At 31.0% G+C, this 22,014-nt stretch overlaps 3 protein-coding genes and 1 pseudogene across 6 annotated transcripts in view; 3 read left to right on the top strand and 1 right to left on the bottom strand.

Moving 5' to 3' along the window:
* Positions 1–1,609: 1,609 nt before the first annotated feature.
* LOC101500483 (uncharacterized) lies at positions 1,610–5,993 on the top strand. Of its 2 annotated transcripts, XM_004489539.3 has the most exons (6): positions 1,610–1,739; positions 1,869–1,930; positions 2,078–2,149; positions 3,435–3,601; positions 3,830–3,941; positions 5,421–5,993. In XM_004489539.3, the coding sequence occupies exons 2-6, from the start codon at positions 1,901–1,903 to the stop codon at positions 5,658–5,660; spliced, it is 621 nt and encodes a 206-aa protein (XP_004489596.1). In that variant the 5' UTR covers positions 1,610–1,739; positions 1,869–1,900; the 3' UTR covers positions 5,661–5,993. The 2 variants fall into 2 exon arrangements, with proteins under 2 accessions (XP_004489596.1, XP_004489595.1); XM_004489538.4 differs by lacking the exon at positions 1,610–1,739 and having other exon boundaries at positions 1,740–1,930.
* A 3,076-nt stretch (positions 5,994–9,069) lies between these two features.
* Positions 9,070–16,131, top strand: LOC101500162 (COP9 signalosome complex subunit 3). The gene is made up of 11 exons (XM_004489537.4): positions 9,070–9,441; positions 10,967–11,085; positions 11,670–11,916; positions 13,526–13,583; positions 13,698–13,787; positions 14,047–14,112; positions 14,758–14,847; positions 15,182–15,340; positions 15,432–15,553; positions 15,703–15,775; positions 15,861–16,131. Exons 1-11 carry the CDS (start codon positions 9,257–9,259, stop codon positions 15,924–15,926), a joined length of 1,275 nt encoding a protein of 424 aa, XP_004489594.1. The 5' UTR covers positions 9,070–9,256; the 3' UTR covers positions 15,927–16,131.
* Positions 16,132–16,732: 601 nt separating this feature from the next.
* Positions 16,733–17,161, bottom strand: LOC101508919 (acidic endochitinase-like; annotated as a pseudogene).
* Positions 17,162–18,915: 1,754 nt separating this feature from the next.
* The window catches only part of LOC101499532 (uncharacterized), a 7,156-nt gene continuing 4,057 nt past the window's right edge, over positions 18,916–22,014 (top strand). The window contains exons 1-3 of one of the 3 annotated variants that reach the window (XR_012162024.1): positions 18,916–19,467; positions 20,811–20,886; positions 21,796–22,001. Coding sequence is in view for 1 of the 3 variants with exons in the window: in XM_004489536.4 (XP_004489593.1) it covers positions 19,159–19,467; positions 20,811–20,886; positions 21,796–22,001 (591 nt within the window). In the remaining 2 variants the exon portion in view is untranslated. The remainder of the gene's footprint in view (positions 19,468–20,810; positions 20,887–21,795; positions 22,002–22,014) is intronic. The other 2 variants (XR_012162023.1, XM_004489536.4) reach the window with 2 other exon arrangements.

Here is a 22,014-nt window from a genome sequence, read left to right as displayed (position 1 = left end):
GGTGTGAAATCTGAATGGTAATTTTTGGAATAATGTTATACTGTTTTACAGAGGGGTATATTAGTCTTTAAAAAATACTGGGGGGTGGCAGGTCAAATTGGGGGGGTGCCTGGTACAAAACCCTTAATATAGTTCTTTTATTTCACAATTTAAATGAAATGGACTATGTTAAAATCTAAAAAGATTTAAATATATTTTTAATTCTCTGTTTTATTTAAAATTAACTTTTAATCTTTATATTTTTTAAATTGTTTGTTGGTCTCTATTTTATAATTTATAGAATTTTTATAGTCCTTTCTATTTTTTTACTAAAGAATTACGTGACATAAATGTGATATATTTAGAGTGAATTTATGCCATTAAATAATATTTATTTTTTTAATTCAACATAATGTCACGATTGTTTTATGTTAGTAACACGAATATTTATGAAGAGAAATAAAACAACATTGAACACTTTTATTTTATTCAATTCTGATGTGTCGGTGCAATGTCATGAATGAATATATCACATCAAGAAAAATGAAGATGACTCATCAAATTCTACAACTTATAAAGTAGGGATCAAAAACATAATTTTAAAAAAAAAGAGACTAAAAATTAATTTTGAACAAAAAAAAAAAAGAGAGACTCGATTGATACTTTTGAATATTATAAAACAAATTAAAACTAAAAATAATTAAGACAAGAGATACAAAATTATTTTAGCCTAATAATAATAATCCATACTATAACAAAAGTAATTAACAACTTTGTTTGAACATTTATTTTTTTAAATTAACTTTTAATAATACAATTCTTTTAAAATCTAAATTTTGAAATATACAACATAACAAAAGTGAATGTAAAATCTAGTAGAAATTTTATGACATGGATAAAATATATAATAATGCTTAATATAAAACATAAATATTGCAAATAGAAATTTGGATAAATTCCGATAAACACTATTAAAGCTAATATTATGCTATAAAATACAATAGAACAGATGTTAAGCTGTAATTTGTAGTTTTTACATCTATAGTTGATCTTTAGTTTAAAATTTATTATTCAACTCATTTATTAACAAATGTATACAAATATAAATTATTTTACTTTAAACATATTTTTAACAAAAATCATTTTATTTTTATCACTACTAAACCTAACAAAACCTAACACACACTAAATGTATATTTGGTAATACTTTTTTTTGGACAATCTAAATTTATTTTGGATGATTAAAAATGATTTTGATATTCTTTAATTTATTATAGAAAGAAGACGCGCAGTAACTATGTAAACTAATTTTATTCTCTAAGTTAATATGAAACGTTGATCGTATAATTATATTATATAATTGTAATTTTCATAAATCAATAATCAAATAATCAATAAATGGCAGTATAAATTGTTTACACCAACAATAGATAACTATTAAACCTAATTTATTCGAATCATTTTTACGAGAATATATCTAATGTTTTAAATATAAATAACTTTTAATTTAATTAATTTTTAACTAAAATCATGTTTATAAAATTAATTAATCATAAATCATTTTAGTTTTTATGCCACTCCTAAACTATTTTACCTTAAAATCACTCTTTTAACTTAAAAAAATTTACAATATCAATTGATTCGAAATAAAAAAAAAATAAAATCAAAATCTAATAGAAAAAATTTACACCATAGAACCAAGGAGAAAAAATAATCGAAGCAATTTTGCGTTTTCTGTTCCTCAACCCTTCTACTTACTTGTACACTCATTCTCTTTCTTTCTTTTTTTTCTTTCATTTTCCTTCCATTCTCAATCACTGTTTTACACCCTTCACAACTCTATACAGCTTCATTTATATTTATTTACATCTTCTAATTGTTGCTTATAGGTAAAAGATCGACCAAAGAAACATAGCCAAAAATGAAGATGCTTAATTCCTTCAACCTAAAGGTAACTAATTTTGAATATCCCTTTTGCTTAGGAACTATGTTTATTCAAATTCAAAAATATGCATGCCAACTGTTTGTGAAAATGTACTTGTGAAAATTTAATCTTTTTTGGAATTTTATTGTGTAAACTGCTGCTTTGTGTTTTCAGAGAGCTGCAGCTGGGATTAAACGCATTAATCTTGACGGTCTGCGGTGGCGGGTTTTCGACGCCAAGGGTCAGGTGATTGTACAGTTTTTTCCTGAATATACAAACAGGGAGTGAGTGTGAGTGTCAGTGTGACCATGAAATGATGATTTTGATGTACTACTCCCTTTGCCTCATAATATAAGTCACACGCAACAAATTATGAAATGTTGTTTTTTTTACTGTAAGAAATGTAGTTAATTTTGTTGATTTTATAAAAATTATGGCTTATTTTCTGAAACTACCTTTCACTATCTGCATTTATAAATGATATGGGAAAGGGAGATTACAAGGATTGAAAAAACATAGAGTAATTAATTGGTAGGGGTATGATAGGAAAAACAAAATTAATACTTCATTGAGATTGTGAAACAACATATTAAAGAAGATATAAAATGAGACATTTTTGTTTTGCTAAAATAAACTATATTGTGGGATAGAGGGAGTAAGAATTGAGTAATTGCTTTTTTTAAGTCTTGTTGCAGAGTTAGCTTTTGTTGGACTTGTAGAATATATTATGGTCGCACTTCTTTTTTATTGGCTACATTTGTCTTTTGAGAAAAGAATAAAATGTGAGATTGTAGGTTCATTAAATGGTTCTCAATCATTTTGCTGATTGGCTTCATATTATGTACTACTAGGATTGAAAATCAAAGAAGAGTTAGGAAGTAGAACCTCTTTAAAATAGTAGTTGTTCCCATATCGACACATATCCACGTAGGATGCTTTGGATTTCTAGCTGCTTGTCATAACTTTTTTGCTTTGAGTTTTTGAGTTATACCAATACAGATAGGAATACCAGAATAACTAAATAAAGTATAACATAACATTTTAATATGTTTATATAGCTACTCTGTGTTCACTTTGAAAATTTTAATTCTTTCATTTGTTTTAGGATTTGTGCTCTATGTTAATTTTACTAGTTGTATTATACTTGTGTTGTATCCAAGTTTTTTAAAATTTGTCATATCCCCGTGTTGTATTAAAGAGTTACCAACATAATAGGACAAGGCATTTTCATGGAAATTTCACTTGATAATGATTCAGAATGAATATATATCTTTTGCAATATCTAGTTAAAGAGTTAGTTCAGAAGGGATCATATACTTTATTTTATCTAAATTATTTCGAGCAATTATTTCTCTCAGTAGATAAATCCATGAACCGGTATTGGTGGACCATTTTGAGGTTTCCAACCTTCGGACATCTTATGGACTTTTGATGTGCATCTGGCTGGAGTGTGATCTGTAACTCAGTGATTTGCATTTTTGAAGTCATAACTCATTAGATCATTTTGTTAATTCATATATTCATCATGTAGATTCTTGGGAGGTTAGCATCTCAAATAGCTACTGTTGTTCAAGGAAAGGATAAGCCAACTTATACTCCTAATCGTGATGATGGCGATATGTGCATTGTGCTTAATGCCAAGGATATTTGCGTGACTGGGAGAAAACTTACTGACAAGGTCTACTACTGGCATACTGGGCAAGTTTTTTGCATTACTACATTTAATACTTTTTGTTAGAACCAAATAATATATCTGTAATATATTAGGCTTCTTATGAATCAAATGTTTTTATAATGATTTAGATCTATATCTTCTATGAAATTCTTCCTCCAATATTATGATTGTTATTTTGTATCTGGTTTCATCTGCCACATAATCTTTTAGCATTGTTGATACTATTTTTGACATAAAGTAGTGTCATGTAGGTATGTCGGCCACCTTAAGAAAAGAACTTTGAAAGATCAGATGGCGTTAGACCCTACAGATGTTATTCGCAAAGCTGTTCTACGTATGCTGCCTAGAAACAAACTGCGTGATGTAAGTGCTTTGTAGACCAATGTTTTTGGGAATTTCTTTTAATTGAGTATGAAGTTAAATTACTGGTGGCCAGATTGAAAGTGTTTTTTCATTGTCGAATTGAATTTTGGAAGAGTAGAGTCCTATTTGAGAGTTGAGACCAAAAATAGAAATCTCCGAACAATATGAAATGACATCTCAAGGATGTTTGGTTATGATTTCCAGAACTGGTTACTACTATAGGAATCAAATCTAATGACAGTGGCTCGAGGGAATCTGTAGTGGTGAATGAAATTGATCTTGGGGTAGGGACCTAATGGTTTTCCCAAACGGTGCTCCGCAAGTAGCATTATTATAAATTAATTATAACAAGTTGAACTCATAGTTTTCTAAAATATCTCTACAATTATACTTCCAAAATAATTATAAGACCTGACTAAATTCCAAAATTTAAAATATATTTTTTCGTGTTCAAATCTCTTACAATCTATTCAAGGAAATGTATCCTTTGAAAAATCACATTTCAAAAGAACTAAAATAAATGAGGACAGAGTATTAAGGCAATGTATCCTTTAAAATATCACAACCACTTTAGCAGCAAACCTTGTCTCCTGTCACATTCACTATTTCTTCTCAATTAGAGAGTGTAATCCAACTATTTGGAGTATGAGACAAGAACTATTCCTCCTTTGTTGCTGGAGCAAGTTTCTTGACTTGTTTTTATCCTGGATTTTAAAATGGCAGTCCTCTAACAACTTTGTTGAACTTCCTGTTGTCATCCATTTTGAATTGTAAATTTGGCAACTGAAAATTGAATTTCGTCATTCCACATCAATCAAATAGGAGCAAGTGACCTTAATTTCTTAGAAAGTTTTACCACCAAAACTTTCATCAGTAAACCTTAAATATGTGACAAAAGAGTATGCCCATATCATAATTAAAATTCATGATGGATGAGCTAGAAGAATTTCATTTTAGGGATCAATAGGAGGTTTAGGGGAGAGTAGTCGTACCACATTTTTTTAGGTTAGAGCATCCCTCAAGTTTCTGCAAGGACGTAGAATACTAGAATGGTACTAATCAATGACCGGCCAATGAAAGTCGACCTATAGGAATGGTATCGTGATCTCCAACAGGAACTGAACACTTGACTTTTTGTTTATTTACTAGTTGGGCCAAATCCCAGCCAATTTCATGATTAGTTGTTCCTTCTATTCATCATAGGATCCCATGTTTAAACTTTAGTATTTTGCTAGCACTTGGATTATAAAAGAGATAAGGGCATTGAAGATAAGTGTTATCTCCATTAAGTCATTTTCATAGATGTCCAGAGATGAAGGTTCAATTACCAAAGGATTGTTGTATTGATAGCTGTGATTTTCTATTATTTTATTTTCCTCTTGTTAGAGCTTATTTCTGATATTTTGTTTATGGGTTATACATTATTGAAGAATTGATCTTCTAAGTTGCATTTCCTTGCATTATTGCTAATGTATGTAGGATAGGGATCGAAAATTAAGGATCTTTCCTGGCAGTGAACACCCTTTTAGTGATCGGCCACTTGAACCTTACGAGATGCCTCCTAGACAAGTACGAGAAATGCGACCCCGAGCAAGGCGTGCAATGATTCGGGCACAGAAAAAAGCGGAGCAGCAACAAGAGAATGCTGAGCAGCGACAACAGATTGCCGATGAAATGAAGAATGGCAAAAAGATCGAAGCACAAGAAGAGTGTGCATGAAAACGGTGTTTGCTCATTGGGGTTGGTCCTGACCTATGAGTTATAGTTTGAATGAAAAGCCATCTTTATCTCTTTGCTTTTGGAAATTTTTTGCAATGCCATATTGAATTGTGTTGGAATTCTTTTGTTTTAAAAGTATCCTTATAAGAGCATTACATAAAGTAGCAAATTCTTTGTGATAATGCTTCAAGTTACATTTGACATATATTTTAAGGACAAAGTTTGGCATCAATTTTTAATATTTCAAAGATGGAAGACATCAAATAATTCTTCCAAATATGTAAAGTGACATCAAAATGATACATGAGATTAATTTGGATTGTTTTGATTTTACTTAATGCCTTTCGAGGAATAAGGACTAATTTGAGAACTGGTTTAGATTAGTTCTTAGTGTGTGAGTTTTATAAATTTTAAAAAAAAAGTTTTTTATTTGTGGAAAAGTGTTTATAAATGTTTTTGAAGTATAGAAGTAAATACAAAGGAGCAACCACCTCCTCTAGGGCTTTACCAAAATGAGTTCATAAGGTAACTTCATTCCAAAAAGAGAAAAGGGAATGAGGAATATACTCATAAAATAAGTAGAGATAGAGTGGATAAGTAGGGATAAAGTGGAGAACAAATTTGATCACGACATCTTTTCCTACTATGGATATACTTCTACCATTGTAGGAATTTATTTGCATTGCACTCTGCCCTTAATGAAACTAAATATAGTTTTTTTTGCTTCTGTCTATCATAGAAGGAAACCCCCAACATTTCTTGATGTCCAAACATATTTGCATGTCCAATATTGAGGTTACCAGTTTCACATCCCTTGCGACATTTCTGCTGAATAACACCTCTGATTTCTGAAAATTAATCAACAAACTAGAAGCTTTCTCATAAGTCATAAGTGTCAATCAGACCCTTCATAATATTGGCCTCATGGCCCTCATCTTCTTTAGCCTTGAAAAATAAAAACAATTATCCCCAAACATAGATCTCAGCATGATGTAAAACAATTCATTCCTCTCAGCATGGTGAACTGAAGCATTATGGTCCTCCTAACATAGATCTTTTTACTGGAGATTTCTTGAATAATTTTTTTTTAAATAACCAATGTTAGTAATTAGTTGTTAAGTTTGTTAGGAGAAAAAGTTGAACTGGCAACTTCTTTGCCACTCCAACTCCACCAAATCACATTGTAACTCCACGAGACTTCACATTATAACTCCACGAGACTTCTCCAAAAATTGACGATGTTTACATGATCAACATTCAACAAAATTGAATATTGCATTGAATCCATACATTGCATGATCCGCCGAATCCAACTTTCTACAAAACTCATCTTCATCATAACTTGCTTAATATAATAACTTCAATCCACTCTATATAAGCTTTATAAATATCAATTTTAAGAGCAATATCCCCGTTGACAGCTCTAGTCTTTCATTTTATGTACCAAATATTCTATTCTCTATTGTTGTCATTGCATTATCTAAGATAGATCTCCTTAGGACAAAAGTCGTCTGGTAGTTCAAAACACATTCATCCTATCCAACCCTTATTTTACTCAAAACCAACTCTAGATCTGATTGCACCTGACTCAATTTGATTCAAATTGATGATGTTTGGATCAGGTGACGAATATTGGTATATGTTAATGTTATGTGAAATGGTGAATGAGTATAAGAAGGTTAACTCATTATCAATTATCACTTATCTCATTTACTCTCTCAAACCCACTATCAAGTGAAACTTATATCCCATGTATTCTAGATTAATTTTAACTACTCTACAAAACTGATAAGAAGAAAATATATTTATTTAACATTTAAATATGAATATTATTTTATTTGTGAAATGATAAAATAATTTATCAGTAAATAATCATCTTAATCATTGAAATTATTAACATCAACCAATTAAATCTCTTAAATTTATAAAATAGTATAACGAATATACCAAACAATTTAATCTAAACCTTTAAAATGTGTTGTAAAATTTGAATAAATGACAAAATTAATTTATATTTTTCAAATTCCAGTAACTAAATTTTATTTTGCAAACTTAAAAGAGAATAAGGGAGTGCACTAATACTGGAAAATAACTTTACAATGTCATTCAATCATACTTTGCCACAATATCATATAATTAGATAACTATCGTTGATTTAAAAACCTTATAATACGATATGACAAATTGAATAGTCAAGATTGAATACACTAAATTAACCAGTCTGTTGATTGTCGTATTTGACTATTTCATCAAATGAATTTGAAGATTAATTTAGTACTCAAATTAGATCCTTACTAACTCTAAGTTGATAGATTTATGGAATCAATTTAAGTTGTTATGAAGACCAAAGTAAAAAAGGCAAAAATATAAACAAGGGAAAAAAATTTATAAAAGGAAATAATTGTATTAATGAGAAATGTGAATATACATTAGCATTCGAAAAGTCAAACAAATTGAATTTGATGTGTACATCTTATAGGCAATTTTCTGAATGAACTGCGTGTTCCATAAAACTAAAAATAAAACTCTTATTTATAGACTAAAACTTACAGCAGCTAGTCCTTGTTTGGCATGCCACGTGGATTCTTCTTCTAACTTCTTCATCTGCCTTTCAACTTTTTTTATTAAGTTTCTAGTGCAAAAACTTTCTAAGTATTCACCTTTGAGATCCGTATTTTTCATTTGACTTTGAAGTCTTGACACCTCACATGTTCCCTCGAACCACTGTTGCTTCGAGCTTCACATCTTTACACAACGATTTACGTTTACTCTCTTGCTTGAACTTTTTTAAAGTTAAACCATTGAATTTTGTTTATAACTCAACTTTTAAAATTTTAAGGTTTAATTACAGTTTTGGTGTCTCTATTTTAACCTATTCACATAATTGGTCTTCATATTCTGAAAGTCGATAATTTTAGTCACTCCAATAGATTTTTAAATTAAAAAAAATAACGATTTGATATATTTTAAATGATGTGACATATACTTTTATGATATAGAAACATTTAGATGCATTAGTTATTCATATGTTATTAATTTACAAAAATTTCAAAATTTAAAGTTAAGTTTTTAGAGAATTTTATTACGATTTCAAATATATTAATCATTTTACATCATGTCATGTGTCAAGTTATCTAAAGCATGTTACATTATCAATTTTTAGTCATAAAATCATAACCAAAAACAAAAAATGTTAAATTTTAAAATAAATAACTAATTTTTTAAATTGATAAAAATAAAGATTAAAACGATAATTAAATCAAATTTGAATGATTAAAACACTTATTTAATTTATTTTTTAACTAGAAATATAATTTTTTATTTAATATATAGGACATTAAATACTAAAAAAAATTAACCCAAAAAAAGAATCAAATTTATATTTCCCAATGTCACTAAAATCTCTTCCATGTCTTCTTACACCATAAAATACAATACTATTATACATCATTCCTTCCCTCTCCACTCAATTGAAACCCCTCTCTCCGCTTCAACCAAACACTCCCTTAAGAATTGCAAAACTTCGAGTGAGCCATCGAGTTCGAAAATCGCTACTATAACAAACGAACGAGTCGAACCGAGTCATAACGTGTGGCATGGATCCTCTCGAAGCATTGGTTGCTCAAATCCAAGGGCTATCGAGCTCCTCCGCTGATATCAATCGCCTTCATACAATCCTGAAACAATCCGAAGACTCGCTCCGTTCCGACTCAACTCGTTTGTCTTCGCTTCTCTCTCTCCTTGATCCTTCCCTTCACTCCCTCGGTTTTCTCTATATCCTGTAACTAATCCTCACTTTTCATCCTTTTCTTTTTTTGCTTTTTTTCTTCTACTAAAACAAAATCAAATTATTTGTTACACCTTATTTTGTTATTAATATATTCTCCATTTTTATGTATTTTTTGTTGTTGTTGCTGCTGCTTAAATGTTAAAACCCTAGTTTCTGGAATATATACTTTTTTGCTTAGGTTTTTATTATTTGTTTTGAATTTAGTCTCACATTTTGATTAGCTTCTAGTATTAGTATGTGGAATTTTACTCCTCTAAAGTGAATAGTGAATCAAGAATTATGAAGCATGGATACGGACGCATACACAAGACACTGACACGTCCGTAATAATATGAGAAAATGATTTAATTGAATGTAATCAATGTGTCATTGTTGTGTCAGTGTTTGACACGAGGTATGCATTTGATTAAAAGTGTCAGTGCTATAGAGATTGAGAGTGGAGAAAGAAAAATGAATGGTTTTTATTTGAACAAACTCATAATTTGTTTTGTATGTGTGTGTAAAGTGTAAAATTAACCATTCAGTTATTCATCAATGATTAATACTAATTACTTTAGATTCTAAAGTGAGCTGCGCACTTTATCAGATCCTAGTATATGTTTGTGTGTTTCAATCAATGCTGTCAATGTCGGATGATTGTCCTTGGCTGACAGGCCAAAACCGCTAATTTTTGCTGCCTTCACATGTAAAATGGCCATGGCGGATTGTTGAAATCCCTCCACTGCTATAGGTCATTCAATAACAACGGTTTCAATTAAAATATATCTTCTAGTTCTCTTAATTTATTCCCAATGTTGAGTAGCTTATGGTATTGGTATATGAGATTTGGTTCCTCTGAATTGAGTTGAGAGTAAAGTAAGAAGATGAATTATTGTTATTCCAACACATTTGTAATTTGTCATGTATGTACATGCAAAATATAAAATTAACCATTGATTTATTCATTAATGATTGATATTAATTGTTAACTACTTTAGACTCTAAAGTAAGCTGCTCACCTTGAAGGAGTCAGGAGTTTGGCTCCTCAAAAGTGAATAAAGTAAGAAAAATAATGAACGTTATTTCAATAAATTCCTGAATTCTTATGATGTACCTATAATATCCATCTTTGATTTGCTAATCAATGTTTGATAATGTTCACTTTACACTCTAATGTGACTTTTTCCCTTTAGAGGAGTTGGATCCCTGATCCTAGTATATTTGTGTTTTTCAATTAATATATTTCGTAGTTCTTTATTTACGAAGAAGTGTTTATAAGCTTATAGGAGTTTTATATAGAGAAGTTAATTAAGTTTCCGAAAATTTGAGATGCAGAATTTCATTTCAACTTGTAGGATAAAGAGAAAGTAATAATTGTTTAAAAAGATTGATATTATTTTTTTGGAAGTGCTTGCGTTGGAGTTTATTATTAACTGTTTCTCAAATCTTGTTCTTGTGCATGTTTTGTTTGTTATGGAATAGTGAATTTCTCTTTTTCCGTTTTTAATTAATTGGAGATATATGTTTATGGTTACAGAGATGCATTCACCGCTACTTCGATTTCGAATCAGCAAGCTGAGGAGGGTGTAGTTCCTATCATTAACAACTTTATCCATGCTTGCAGTGTAGAGCAAATTCGGTTGGCACCTGATAAATGTACTTCCTTTTCATGTTGATATAATGGGGTTTAATATTGTCTCATTGAGTTCATTAACTGTTTATCCATAGAATCTGTTTTACCGTCTTACCATGACGTAAACAAGTTTTGAGAACAAACATTATGACATGGAAAAATGGTTAAATATGGCTGGATATTTGTGGAAAACCCGCAGTGATGTCATTTTATAGTTATTTTTTGTTTTACTGTTTCCTTCCATGTCTGATTCTCTTTGATTTGAAGTTGTCAAACTGGTTTAAAGAAAACTTACATGAGAGAAGTTATTTTGTTTGAATAAGAAAGAGACTATTTTTTTTTGAAAAAGTTTTCATTTGAATAGGAGGGACCAGAAAGGGGACAGGTAAAGAAGCATGATTAGTTTTCTTTTGAAATAATTTTGAATCACAATCCATTAAAAGCTTAAGATCAAAATAACATAAACAAGGGCTTTGACTTCGTTTTATTATTATATGTATCTTGAGTTTTTGATTGGTTATACTTAATAGATATTATACTCATACAAGAATTACTATTTCTTTGTGTGATTTTGTTTTTTTATTTCATTGTTTTTGGGCTGTTGTAGTTGTATCTGTATGCAAGAGGTTGAAGGAACAAGTAATGCTGCTGGAAGCTCCCATACGCGGGGTGGCTCCTTTGTTAACTGCTCTTCAGAAACTTCAAGTCTCCAGGGAGCATTTGACTCCCCTGCATGCAGAGTTTCTTCTGCTTTGCTTGTTGGCAAAATGCTACAAAACTGGTTTGTCCATATTGGATGATGATATTTTTGAAGTAGACCATCCACGAGACCTTTATCTCTACTGTTATTACGGGTGCGTTGCTTTCTTCTTTTCTTTGTCTTCTTAGGTGGAAAAGAAAGATAGATGGAGTATTTGTTCATATTTCTGTTTTTCATTTTTGTTAGTATAGAGTATACTGTAATTTCTTCAACATATTTGACTTGTTCTTTTTTCAATTAAATATAGGTAGATATGTTTTTCACATTACTGGTAATGCTTGTGGGTCTTTCATATGTCATTTCACGTGAAAAACATAACTACCTATATGATAATGCTTGTGGGTCTTTCGTACATTTCACGTGGAAGTCTATGGGAGTTGGATGTTTGAAGTCCTCCTCTGAAGTCCCCTAAATTGGTGGAATCTTAAAATGTTAATAAAAGTTGATAAGGAGGGAGGGTTTGGGAGTTTTATGATCATATCCTATTTCCCTTACCTCATTATAGAAATCTCTCAAATCGGAGATTTTAGTCTCACATCCAAACATTGCCTTACAAAATCGCATCTTTGAGGTTGTCACTTATGACAATTGTTTCTTATATGATACAAACTGATAGAGATCTGTTATTTTATTTGACGATTTGGGGAAGAATTCTCTTAATTATAAAAAGAAATTGCAACGTTTTGGGGGTCTACACCTCCTTGTGCATAGAGGCCCCAACGATGTTTCAATTGACAAGATAGTCTCCGTCTCATCCCTTCCTATTATTTATATATAGACTACTACCTCTCTAACTGAGATCCTAACTAACTCGAACACCTTTAACTTACAGACCTGTCATACAAAAACTTGCCTTATAGGTGTGAGTTAGTTGATGTCCAGGTTTATCTAAACCCCACATTAAAATTTAATGCTTTTGATGTGGGAGTCAGTTGCATACCTTGCAATTGGGTTTCAGAGGTTCCATTCTGCTCTGCAGTCCCAGTGCCCACATGGGCTGGCTGCACAATAATTCTTATGACAAATCCCAGGGAACACTTCATTGCTGGTGTCACTCCCTGTACATGGAGGAAGGCTCCAACCTCTAATAACAAATTGTTAAGCAGCTGTACTGAGATATTGTATTCGCTGTTTTACGCTTTTGATATCAACTGTAGTCGTAATGTTCTCCCCCAACTGCTTTTGGTCTTGATTATTTTAGACTATTTAAACCAGGTTATCCAGGTTCTTTTGTTCTTCTAGCTGATATTAAGGTTACAACCAATTTTCGTATTGATTTGTACCTGCCACAACTTAAATAATTTAAAGTACTGTGTATATGATATTATGATAAGGATATATATTGTTAAATTGATCGTCTCCTTCCATCATGCCTCTCCATAAAATAAGGGTGGGAGAGGAAAGAGAAAATGATTAAGAAAAGTATGAGATGATGAAGAGAGAAAGAAATGAAATTTGTGTGCTAGACTCTGTAGTTTTCTGGTCTTCATTTGATCTCCATCTTCTAGACTCTGTAGCTTCCTGCAAATGTATTCAAATGAAATGGGATTCGACAACTGAAGTTATCCTAGTATTTTGATTATTATTAAATTGAAATATTGAATAGTCAAACCAGCATTTAGCGGTTCATGTTATGCAGTTTCACAAGTTCTTAGTGAGAATTTTCCATACAGACTACAGTGTCTGACTATACTTTCTTACAGAGGTATGATATGCATTGGACAGAAGCGCTTTCAGAAAGCATTGGACCTTCTGCATAATGTAAGTAATCCATGTATTACTGCAACTTGTATAGCTTATGTTTCTTGACCTTGTTATTATGTCAACCATTTGTTTCAGCAATGTGTGCAGTTTCTAATTGGTAATATTTTCTAGGTTGTAACTGCTCCCATGTCTTTGATAAATGCTATAGCTGTTGAAGCTTACAAAAAATATGTATTGGTTTCTCTCATTCGTCATGGACAGGTAAGCCTTTAAATTATTTCTTGCTCCTATTCTATGGTGATGTGGCTTAATGAAGGTATTTAATCAGAATTTTGCTCTTACATAATATTGAGAACTTATTTATACCAGAAAATAATTAAGAAAGAAGTGATAATTTGTTTGCCACATTTCATCAAGCGATTGCACTAGAATTTTTTCATTTTGACTAATTCACATATTACATTGTATGAGGTTCTTTCTTTGTAGTTAGTCAGCTAACCTGCCATATGTTGGGTGGCAGATCTCTTCCAGTCTTCCCAAGTATTCTTCTCCAATCACTCAAAGGAACCTGAAACTCTTTTGTCAGGTAGGACTTTAATTCAGTTGAGGCTAGAAAAATATGGAAAGCCTTTAACCATTTTAGATCAAAATATTCACACCGATGTTCTTTTGTAATATATTTTGAACACATTTTTAAATTATACATCAAAGGAGCCTATCAATCCAGTGAATGGAAGTGGTGCTCTCTCGCTTTCTGATTTTCCCCCCTTTATTTGTTTTCCTCAAACTGCAATGTGTGTTGTTGCTAGCTGTGGTTTCAACTTGAAAGGTCTCAATAATCTGAATATTGTTGGTTGATGAGTTCAGGCTCTGATATATAAACTATTTTACATGAGTCATATGATTATGGATTCTGTCATTACCTATGAGTAGCCCTACTACAATATGCCTGCTTCAATATTTCTTCTTCTAGGTTGCTGTTCTCAGAGACCAATCTTAGATGCCATTTGTGGCTTCCCTCATGTTTTTGTATTTGTAAATTTAATTATTTATGAATAGTTGTACTATTAACTTGCAGGGAAACATAACTTGCCATTAGCTATAGTATGGTTGGTTAATTTGAAGCACGTAAATGAATACCATTTGATTTGATTGCCTCTGAAGCATATATTTTAAAGATTATAACTTGAGCCCTGTTGACGTCTATTCATTTTTTCTCCCCTTTGAGCAGCCTTATTTTGAATTGGCAAATAGTTATAGCATTGGAAAAATTGCAGACTTAGAGGCATATGTCAACACAAATGCAGAAAAGTTCGAATCTGTGGGTTATTTCTCATACTCATCCTTTATTTGAAGCATCTGGCATTGAGACTATAAGCTTGGCTCTGCACTGAGTCTAACTTATAGTTCTAATGCTCTGTAGTACTTGCAGTGTTGTCAAATAATGGCCATAGCGGATTGTGGTGGTGGAGTTTTTGAAAACTGCCTTGGCCAATTTGTGAAGAATGGCAAGCCATGGCGTTTTATGGCTGATTTTTGGCTTTTTGCCATGGTTCGCCATCCGCCATTGGTAACACTGAGTATTTGTCATGCCTTCTCTCAAACTGCCTATTTATGTGACAGACTGATAAATTATTTGAAAATTTCTATTTCAGGACAACAACCTTGGACTGGTTAAGCAGGTTGTATCATCCATGTATAAGCGCAATATTCAGAGATTAACTCAGACATACTTGACCCTCTCTCTCCAAGACATAGCCAACACAGTGCAGTTAAATGGTCCCAAGGAAGCTGAAATGCATGTGCTACAAATGGTAGTTCTCAAAATAATTCCCCCCCATCCCTTTCATTTTCACGTAGCATCAACATTTTATTTACCAATAATAACGTACTCCTGAACTACAGATTCAGGATGGTGAGATATATGCATCAATCAACCAGAAGGATGGAATGGTGAGATTCTTAGAAGATCCCGAGCAATACAAAACCTGTGAAATGATTGAGCATATTGATTCATCAATCCAGAGGTATGATTTTATATTAAGTTCATCAAGTACAATGGCTTTCCGGTACTACCTGATATGACAATCAGCAAGTTTCACCTGAAAAGTTGAAATGAAAATATGCTGCCAAAGAAGTTTTTAATTAACTATTTTAATGGTTAATTATTGTCCAGAATAATGTCACTATCAAAGAAACTAACTACGATGGACGAACAAATTGCATGTGATCAGTTGTACTTGTCTAAGGTGAGTAGTGTTCAATCGTTTTTCATTTAGTTATCTGAACTTGTATATAGAATTATTAATAACTAACAAGAGTGACTCTTATCAGGTTGGAAGAGAGAGACAGAGATATGACTTTGACGACTATGACGTTCCTCAAAAATTCAACATTTAAGGATAGGCCACCTGTTCATAAAAGCTTGTATGGTGCTGTGAATGATGCCTGTTTCATTAACCTTTTCTTTTTTACTATTACTTACCTGGGTTCTGTTAGTGGGGGAGTGTTTTATTTTGCTCCTGAATGGATTTTTCCATCTAATTGAAAACCTTGTTCTGTTGTGAATTATTATTATTCAGTGGATGTCGAGTTATTGTTTTTACTTGTCAACTACTTAAAAACTTCATTGCATTTTTGTACATTCGTCTATGCTCTGTTGGTTAACACAATGCAGTAATATGTTCAGGTCTTGGTGGGAATGTTTCTCAACATATTCTTAAGTACACTTATCAAACTAAGTTAAGTTATTTTCTTATGTCCTGGATAAGGATCATTTTAGAAAAAGGGAAATAACTTTTTCAGATAACTCATCACTGTAGGGGAGGAACTTTCTCTGTCCCTAACATGACTTCGGATTATCTGTTAGAATCACAAACTGTGTCGTAAGAAAATACACTTCTGAAAAAGTTATGTTCCGTTAAAAACACAAATTGTGTCGTAAGAAAATACACTTCTGAATAAATAATGTTGTTTTGAAGTACATTGTATGGTTGTTTAGGAATGTGACAGATTGGAAAATAACATTATTTTATTATGTTGCTGAGAATGAGAAGTTGTGCTTTAGTTTTTGGAGCACTATGAAAACATAGAGGTGCTAAAACAAGAAAACCTTAGCTTTCTAATTTGAACTTTTATTTAATAGCTAGTGCAGACAAATTGGAACTTTGTCCCTTGTTTAAAACATTTCCTCTCTGATTTTGCAACTATATCAAGATTGCTATATCCACATCATGGAACGTATCCCATATCATAACACCTCCATACTTAGGTGACCTAATAATAGGCAGCAATTGATTTATGAAAACTTGTGATGATGGCACTATTAGGTTTGTTGCAAAACTCAATCCAAACATAGTCAAAAAAATCCAATAGAAAGTGCCCTTTGAAAGTAAATATTATCTTAAAGGGACATTTTAGGGGCAGCATATAAGTATAACTTTTTTTGTAAAACTTGAATTATAATGATCATGTATCTTTGTGGCAAGTGTTGCATAGTGAAATTTACTACCTCCTTCAATATCAAAATCCACTCCATCTAATATAGCATCACCAAAACCAAAAGGCCTAGTGTTTGAACTCCCTTCCAAAAAGTTGTCCCAAATATAGCAAGTAACATATGTAGTACTCACATTTTAGATTTAAGGCATATATAATATTTAACATGTGTTTGTGTATGGCATCGACATGACACTAACATAAATAATTACTTTCGTTTTTCTAAATTGTTATTAATATAAATGTATTGGTGTCTCGTAAGGTGTTTGTGCTTTACGGTGAACATATGATTAACACAATCTCTTTATATACTCACCATAAATGGAAAGTATAATTTCATTGCCTCTTTGTTGACAATTCTTTACGTTGTCTGCAGAGTTTTGTTGATCACAGTGACTCTATTTTATATAAGGGCTGTTGTGTTTGATAGGAGAAATTCCATATGGTAGATAAAGTAATATGTAGAGGCTTGAACTTAAAAAGGGAAGTTACACAAGCAAGCCGGTCCTAAGGTTAGGCTGTCAAGATAATTGCTTTATGCTTCAAAAACAATATCTTTTTTAACTTAATACAAAAGCCTCCAAATATATATTTTTAAGTTAATAAGAAATGCCTCATTTTAATATTTTTTAAATTAAAATTAATAAAATCTTATCTAAAATTAATATTGTCTCAACAAATATTAAATAAATTATTTAATATTTTAAAGTGTAAAAAATAAACAAAAAATTATTAATTTTACTAAAATACTATTGTAGTCTTTAGAAAGTTTTATATTAAAATCCGATTTAGGTTTTCATATACGAAAGATCGACTTGTATATAAAATAAATGTCGGTGAGAATACATGACACTAATAAGAATAATGAACTCTCTTCTTCATAAAAACAAATATAAAATTTATTAAAATTATTAAAAAAAATTAAATTTCTAATTTCACTCTTATAATTCAAAGTTACACTTCTTACTAGGTTTTGAAAAGTTCAATATGATTAATCTGTTCTTATCTTTAAATCAAAATGAAGTCTTTTTGAAGTTTATAATTATATTTTATTAGATTTTTTGTTTAAATTTTATTATTTTTGACTTTTTAAAATCTAAAGTCAATTTATTAAGTTTTCGTAATCAATTTTGTTTTTTTTTTCTTTTCTAAATTAATAATAAAATGAGTTTATTTATTATTTATTAAGACAATATTGATCTTAAATAAGATTTTAATATCACAACAAATCATCACTTAAACTGTTTTTTTTTTCCTATTTATATAATCGATTAATCTAGTCATCAAATCTTAATAAAACTCCTAGTTGGTTAACATAATCATCGAATCTATTTATACATGAAAAATATTTAAACTCAATTCAGACTCCTTCTTGAGTTTAATTTTACTTTTATACGGTAATTGACAAAATTATTATTCATGTAATCTTGAAAATTGACATATAGGTAGAAAACATTAATAAACTTTCAATGTAATTAATATATCTAGTCTAGTAACTTAAAAAAATAAATTATATTTATAGATAATTTTTATAAACATTAAACTTACATTTTGCGAAAAATATAGTAGTAATAATAACAAATGAGTTATAATTTCAAATAATTTCAATAATATTACCAATATATTTTTTAACACACATATTTCAACAGATACTATTTAACTGATCAAAATTCATATAACACTCGTATAATTTAATGATTCCTATACAAATTTTAACTAATAGAATGTATTAAAAAGTGGATTCGATTTTCCTTAACTCTCTTAGAAAAACAAATGCAAATGTACCGAATAAACTTACATTTTAAGGAATCAAGGAAGACAATCACCTAGATTTTTGTCTCCTCCAACTTCAACTCCAACCCAAATCTAATAGAAAAGCTCAACTCTCCAAAAAAAAACATCTTCTCTCTCTCTCTCTCTCTCTCTCTCTCTCTCTCTCTCTCCTTATCCTTTTATTACACACTCACTCACACACACAACACAACGGTACAAAACCTTCAACAACCAAAAATATCTCAAACTTTTCTCTCTTCTACTAAAAATCATCCTCTTCTTCCTTTCCCTTAAAACCAAAATCAATCATTTTTACACACTCCAATAAAAAATTTCCCAATTTCCACAAAACCCTAACCCTATGGAACTTTCTCGTCTCTCACTTTCCCACCCTCCAATTGCTCCTCCTCCTTTCTCCCACCATCTTCCCGCGTTACCCACATTCTTCACCAACCGCCGTCGCCGGAGAGCTTTCTGTTCCGCCTCCAACTCCGACACTTTACTTGCCGCCTCCGCAGCCGCCAAGAAGCACAAGGAAGATGACGGCGACTTGAAGGCGTGGATGCATAAACATGGCCTCCCTCCTTGTAAGGTTGTTTTGAAGGAGAAACCTTCGCTTCATGATAGTCTTAAGCCTATACACTATGTTGCTGCTAGTGAAGATCTTCAGGTTTGTTTAATTCATGTGATTTTATTTTTAATTTATTTGTTTATTTTATTACTATTAAGAAATGTAAGTTGTTGAATTGAATGTAATCATAGTGGTAAGTATTTTTTTAGTTTAATTTTCAGGTATTTTTGTTGTAAAATGTTTGAATGTGTCAATGAATCACAACCATTTATTTGTATGACTTTTAAAGTAGTTAACATTGAAATAAAGGGTTTAATGACCATGCACTCTCCATGTAACAACTTTTACACTGATAGTCAATCTCAAACCGATGATTAAGTGGTTTTTTTAATTATAGCGGTAATAATTATTTAGTGGGATGATGAAATTAATGGTTTCTATTCACTGTGAGTGTATAGCTAGTTTACACATATAGTGCATGACCCATTTTCTCTAAAATCAAATGTTCGTAACGATTTGATGGTTATATTATTTATTGACGGTGTAAAACTTGTTTACACCGACAGTGTATATCAATTGTTCATTTTTGTTGTTGTTTTTTTGATATGTTTTAACATGAAAAATGAATGGGACTCTTATATTATATTGAGTGAAATGGCATCTTGGCTATCAAAATTGTGAACATTTTCAAAATAATCCCTGATTTTCACAAATTACCAATTACGTCCCATGAAATTATTATAAGTTGGTCAAAATAGTTTATTTGTTAACTTTTGCTGTTATCCATATTAACACTACATTACCGAAAACTTACTCCACTCACTAAACTCATGTATTTCATGCATGGCTGACCAAACGCATGTTGAGGTCTAAAGCGAATTTTAAGATTAGGCCTTTTAAAGTCCATAATAGTACTTTTAGTAAAATTATTCAATTTCTGTATAAAATTTATTTTTCAGACGTTTTAGAATATATAATTATTTGTTGAGTTAATGTAATCGATTTTGTGTGATAATTATTTTTCAGTTGATAATAAAGCCAATCGATTTAATATTTTTGAGACAATATTAATTTTAGATAAGATAATATTAATTTTGGTTTTGAAAATAGTTGAATAGGAGGTCTGTTTATCAAGTAAAAACTATACTTTTTAGAGGCATAAGGCAACTGCCTTGGTGGACCTTACCTTTAGGTCGGCCCTAATCTTCACGGGCCAAATTCAAGATAGCCACTTCGGGATCCATGCTTGTTAAATTACTTATATTAATTTTACGTGTCATAGTCTCTAATGACAAAAGTTAATAGAGAAACTATTTTGACTGACGCTTTATAATTTCAGAGATGCATTTATCACTTAAAATTGAAACACTATTTTGACACTTACAATTTCAAGGCTCAATTTGTCTATTCAATCTTATTATATTTGGCTGTATTCTTTGTAGGTGGGGGATGTTGCATTCTCGGTTCCAAGTTCGTTGGTTGTCACTCTAGAGCGTGTCTTGGGAAATGAGACTATTGGTAATAATGCAATTCTTCTGTTTCTTTCAATTATTATGTCTTGCATTGTGCTTCTTTCCATTATAACATAGAATGCGAATCGCATAGCTTTCTCTTTTTAATTTTTTTTTTTTTATTAATCTGATAAGAAGTGCTAATAGGAATTAAAATGGCTGGATAACAGAAAGGTTTATGTTACTTTCTTTTGATTGAAATATATTTTAGTCCTTATATGTTACATTCATTTTTAATTTGGTCCACGTGTGATTTTTTAGTTATTTAAAAATGAATGTCACCGGCAGAGACAATAATATATTTTAATCCTTTTTGAAGTTGTTATGAGAATTTAGTATAAGGTATTAAATGCTTTTGGTGAGCATTGGTTAGCAAATATAATAATAACAGGTCGGTTTTAGTGTTTCATGGCTGATAGATTTTCAACATGAACATGTCCATTATGATGATTTGAATGATTTTAGATATTGCGAAAATTTTGCTATGCTATAGTGTTATAACCGCTATTTGACAACACTTTATACTAAATCGCGTATCGCAGAACAATAGCGGTTTGTTAAAATTCCACTACGCTTTACCGACACTATATGATAACACTGCTTGAATTATTACGTTAGGCTATATGATAAATATTTTTATGGCAGTGCATTATATTCCTGTGGTTAATCATGTCTAGTGTCAGAAATGTATTAGAAATTTTGTTGAAGATGTTTGGGTAAATGAGGTGACAAAACATGCATACTTATTTTTCGAAATGAATATGGCAAGCAACTATCTTGAATTCATTTATAAGGCAATTTGATCAGTGTTTCATTATTGTTCAGTTATATTAAAAGTTGAGTATAGATTGATTATAGGTTTGTTGAAGAAGTTTAAATTTTGAGCTTATATATTTTGATTTTGTCCTTATTGCAGCTGAGCTATTGACTACAAATAAATTTTCCGAATTGGCGTGCTTGGCCTTGTATCTGATGTATGAGAAAAAACAAGGGAAGAAGTCTTTCTGGTATCCATACATTAGGGAACTTGATCGCCAACGAGGAAGGGGACAACTGGCAGTGGAATCACCGCTTCTCTGGTCAGAATCTGAGCTGGCATACCTTGCAGGAAGTCCGCTAAAGGTTTTCTGCCTCT

Source organism: Cicer arietinum, chromosome 2 (genome assembly GCF_000331145.2).
Source record: "Cicer arietinum cultivar CDC Frontier isolate Library 1 chromosome 2, Cicar.CDCFrontier_v2.0, whole genome shotgun sequence".
Taxonomy (NCBI): Eukaryota; Viridiplantae; Streptophyta; class Magnoliopsida; order Fabales; family Fabaceae; genus Cicer; species Cicer arietinum.
This window is presented reverse-complemented; position numbering and strand designations above follow the sequence as displayed.

Coding starts and splice junctions, on each gene's coding strand:
- LOC101500483 (XM_004489539.3), top strand. CDS start 1,901: ATGAAGATGCTTAATTCCTTCAACCTAAAG. Junction 2,150..3,434: donor TTTTCGACGCCAAGGGTCAG/GTGATTGTACAG, acceptor TTCATCATGTAG/ATTCTTGGGAGGTTAGCATC. Junction 3,942..5,420: donor CTAGAAACAAACTGCGTGAT/GTAAGTGCTTTG, acceptor TAATGTATGTAG/GATAGGGATCGAAAATTAAG.
- LOC101500162 (XM_004489537.4), top strand. CDS start 9,257: ATGGATCCTCTCGAAGCATTGGTTGCTCAAATCCAAGGGCTATCGAGC. Junction 9,442..10,966: donor CTCGGTTTTCTCTATATCCT/GTAACTAATCCT, acceptor TTATGGTTACAG/AGATGCATTCACCGCTACTT. Junction 15,341..15,431: donor AAATGCATGTGCTACAAATG/GTAGTTCTCAAA, acceptor CCTGAACTACAG/ATTCAGGATGGTGAGATATA.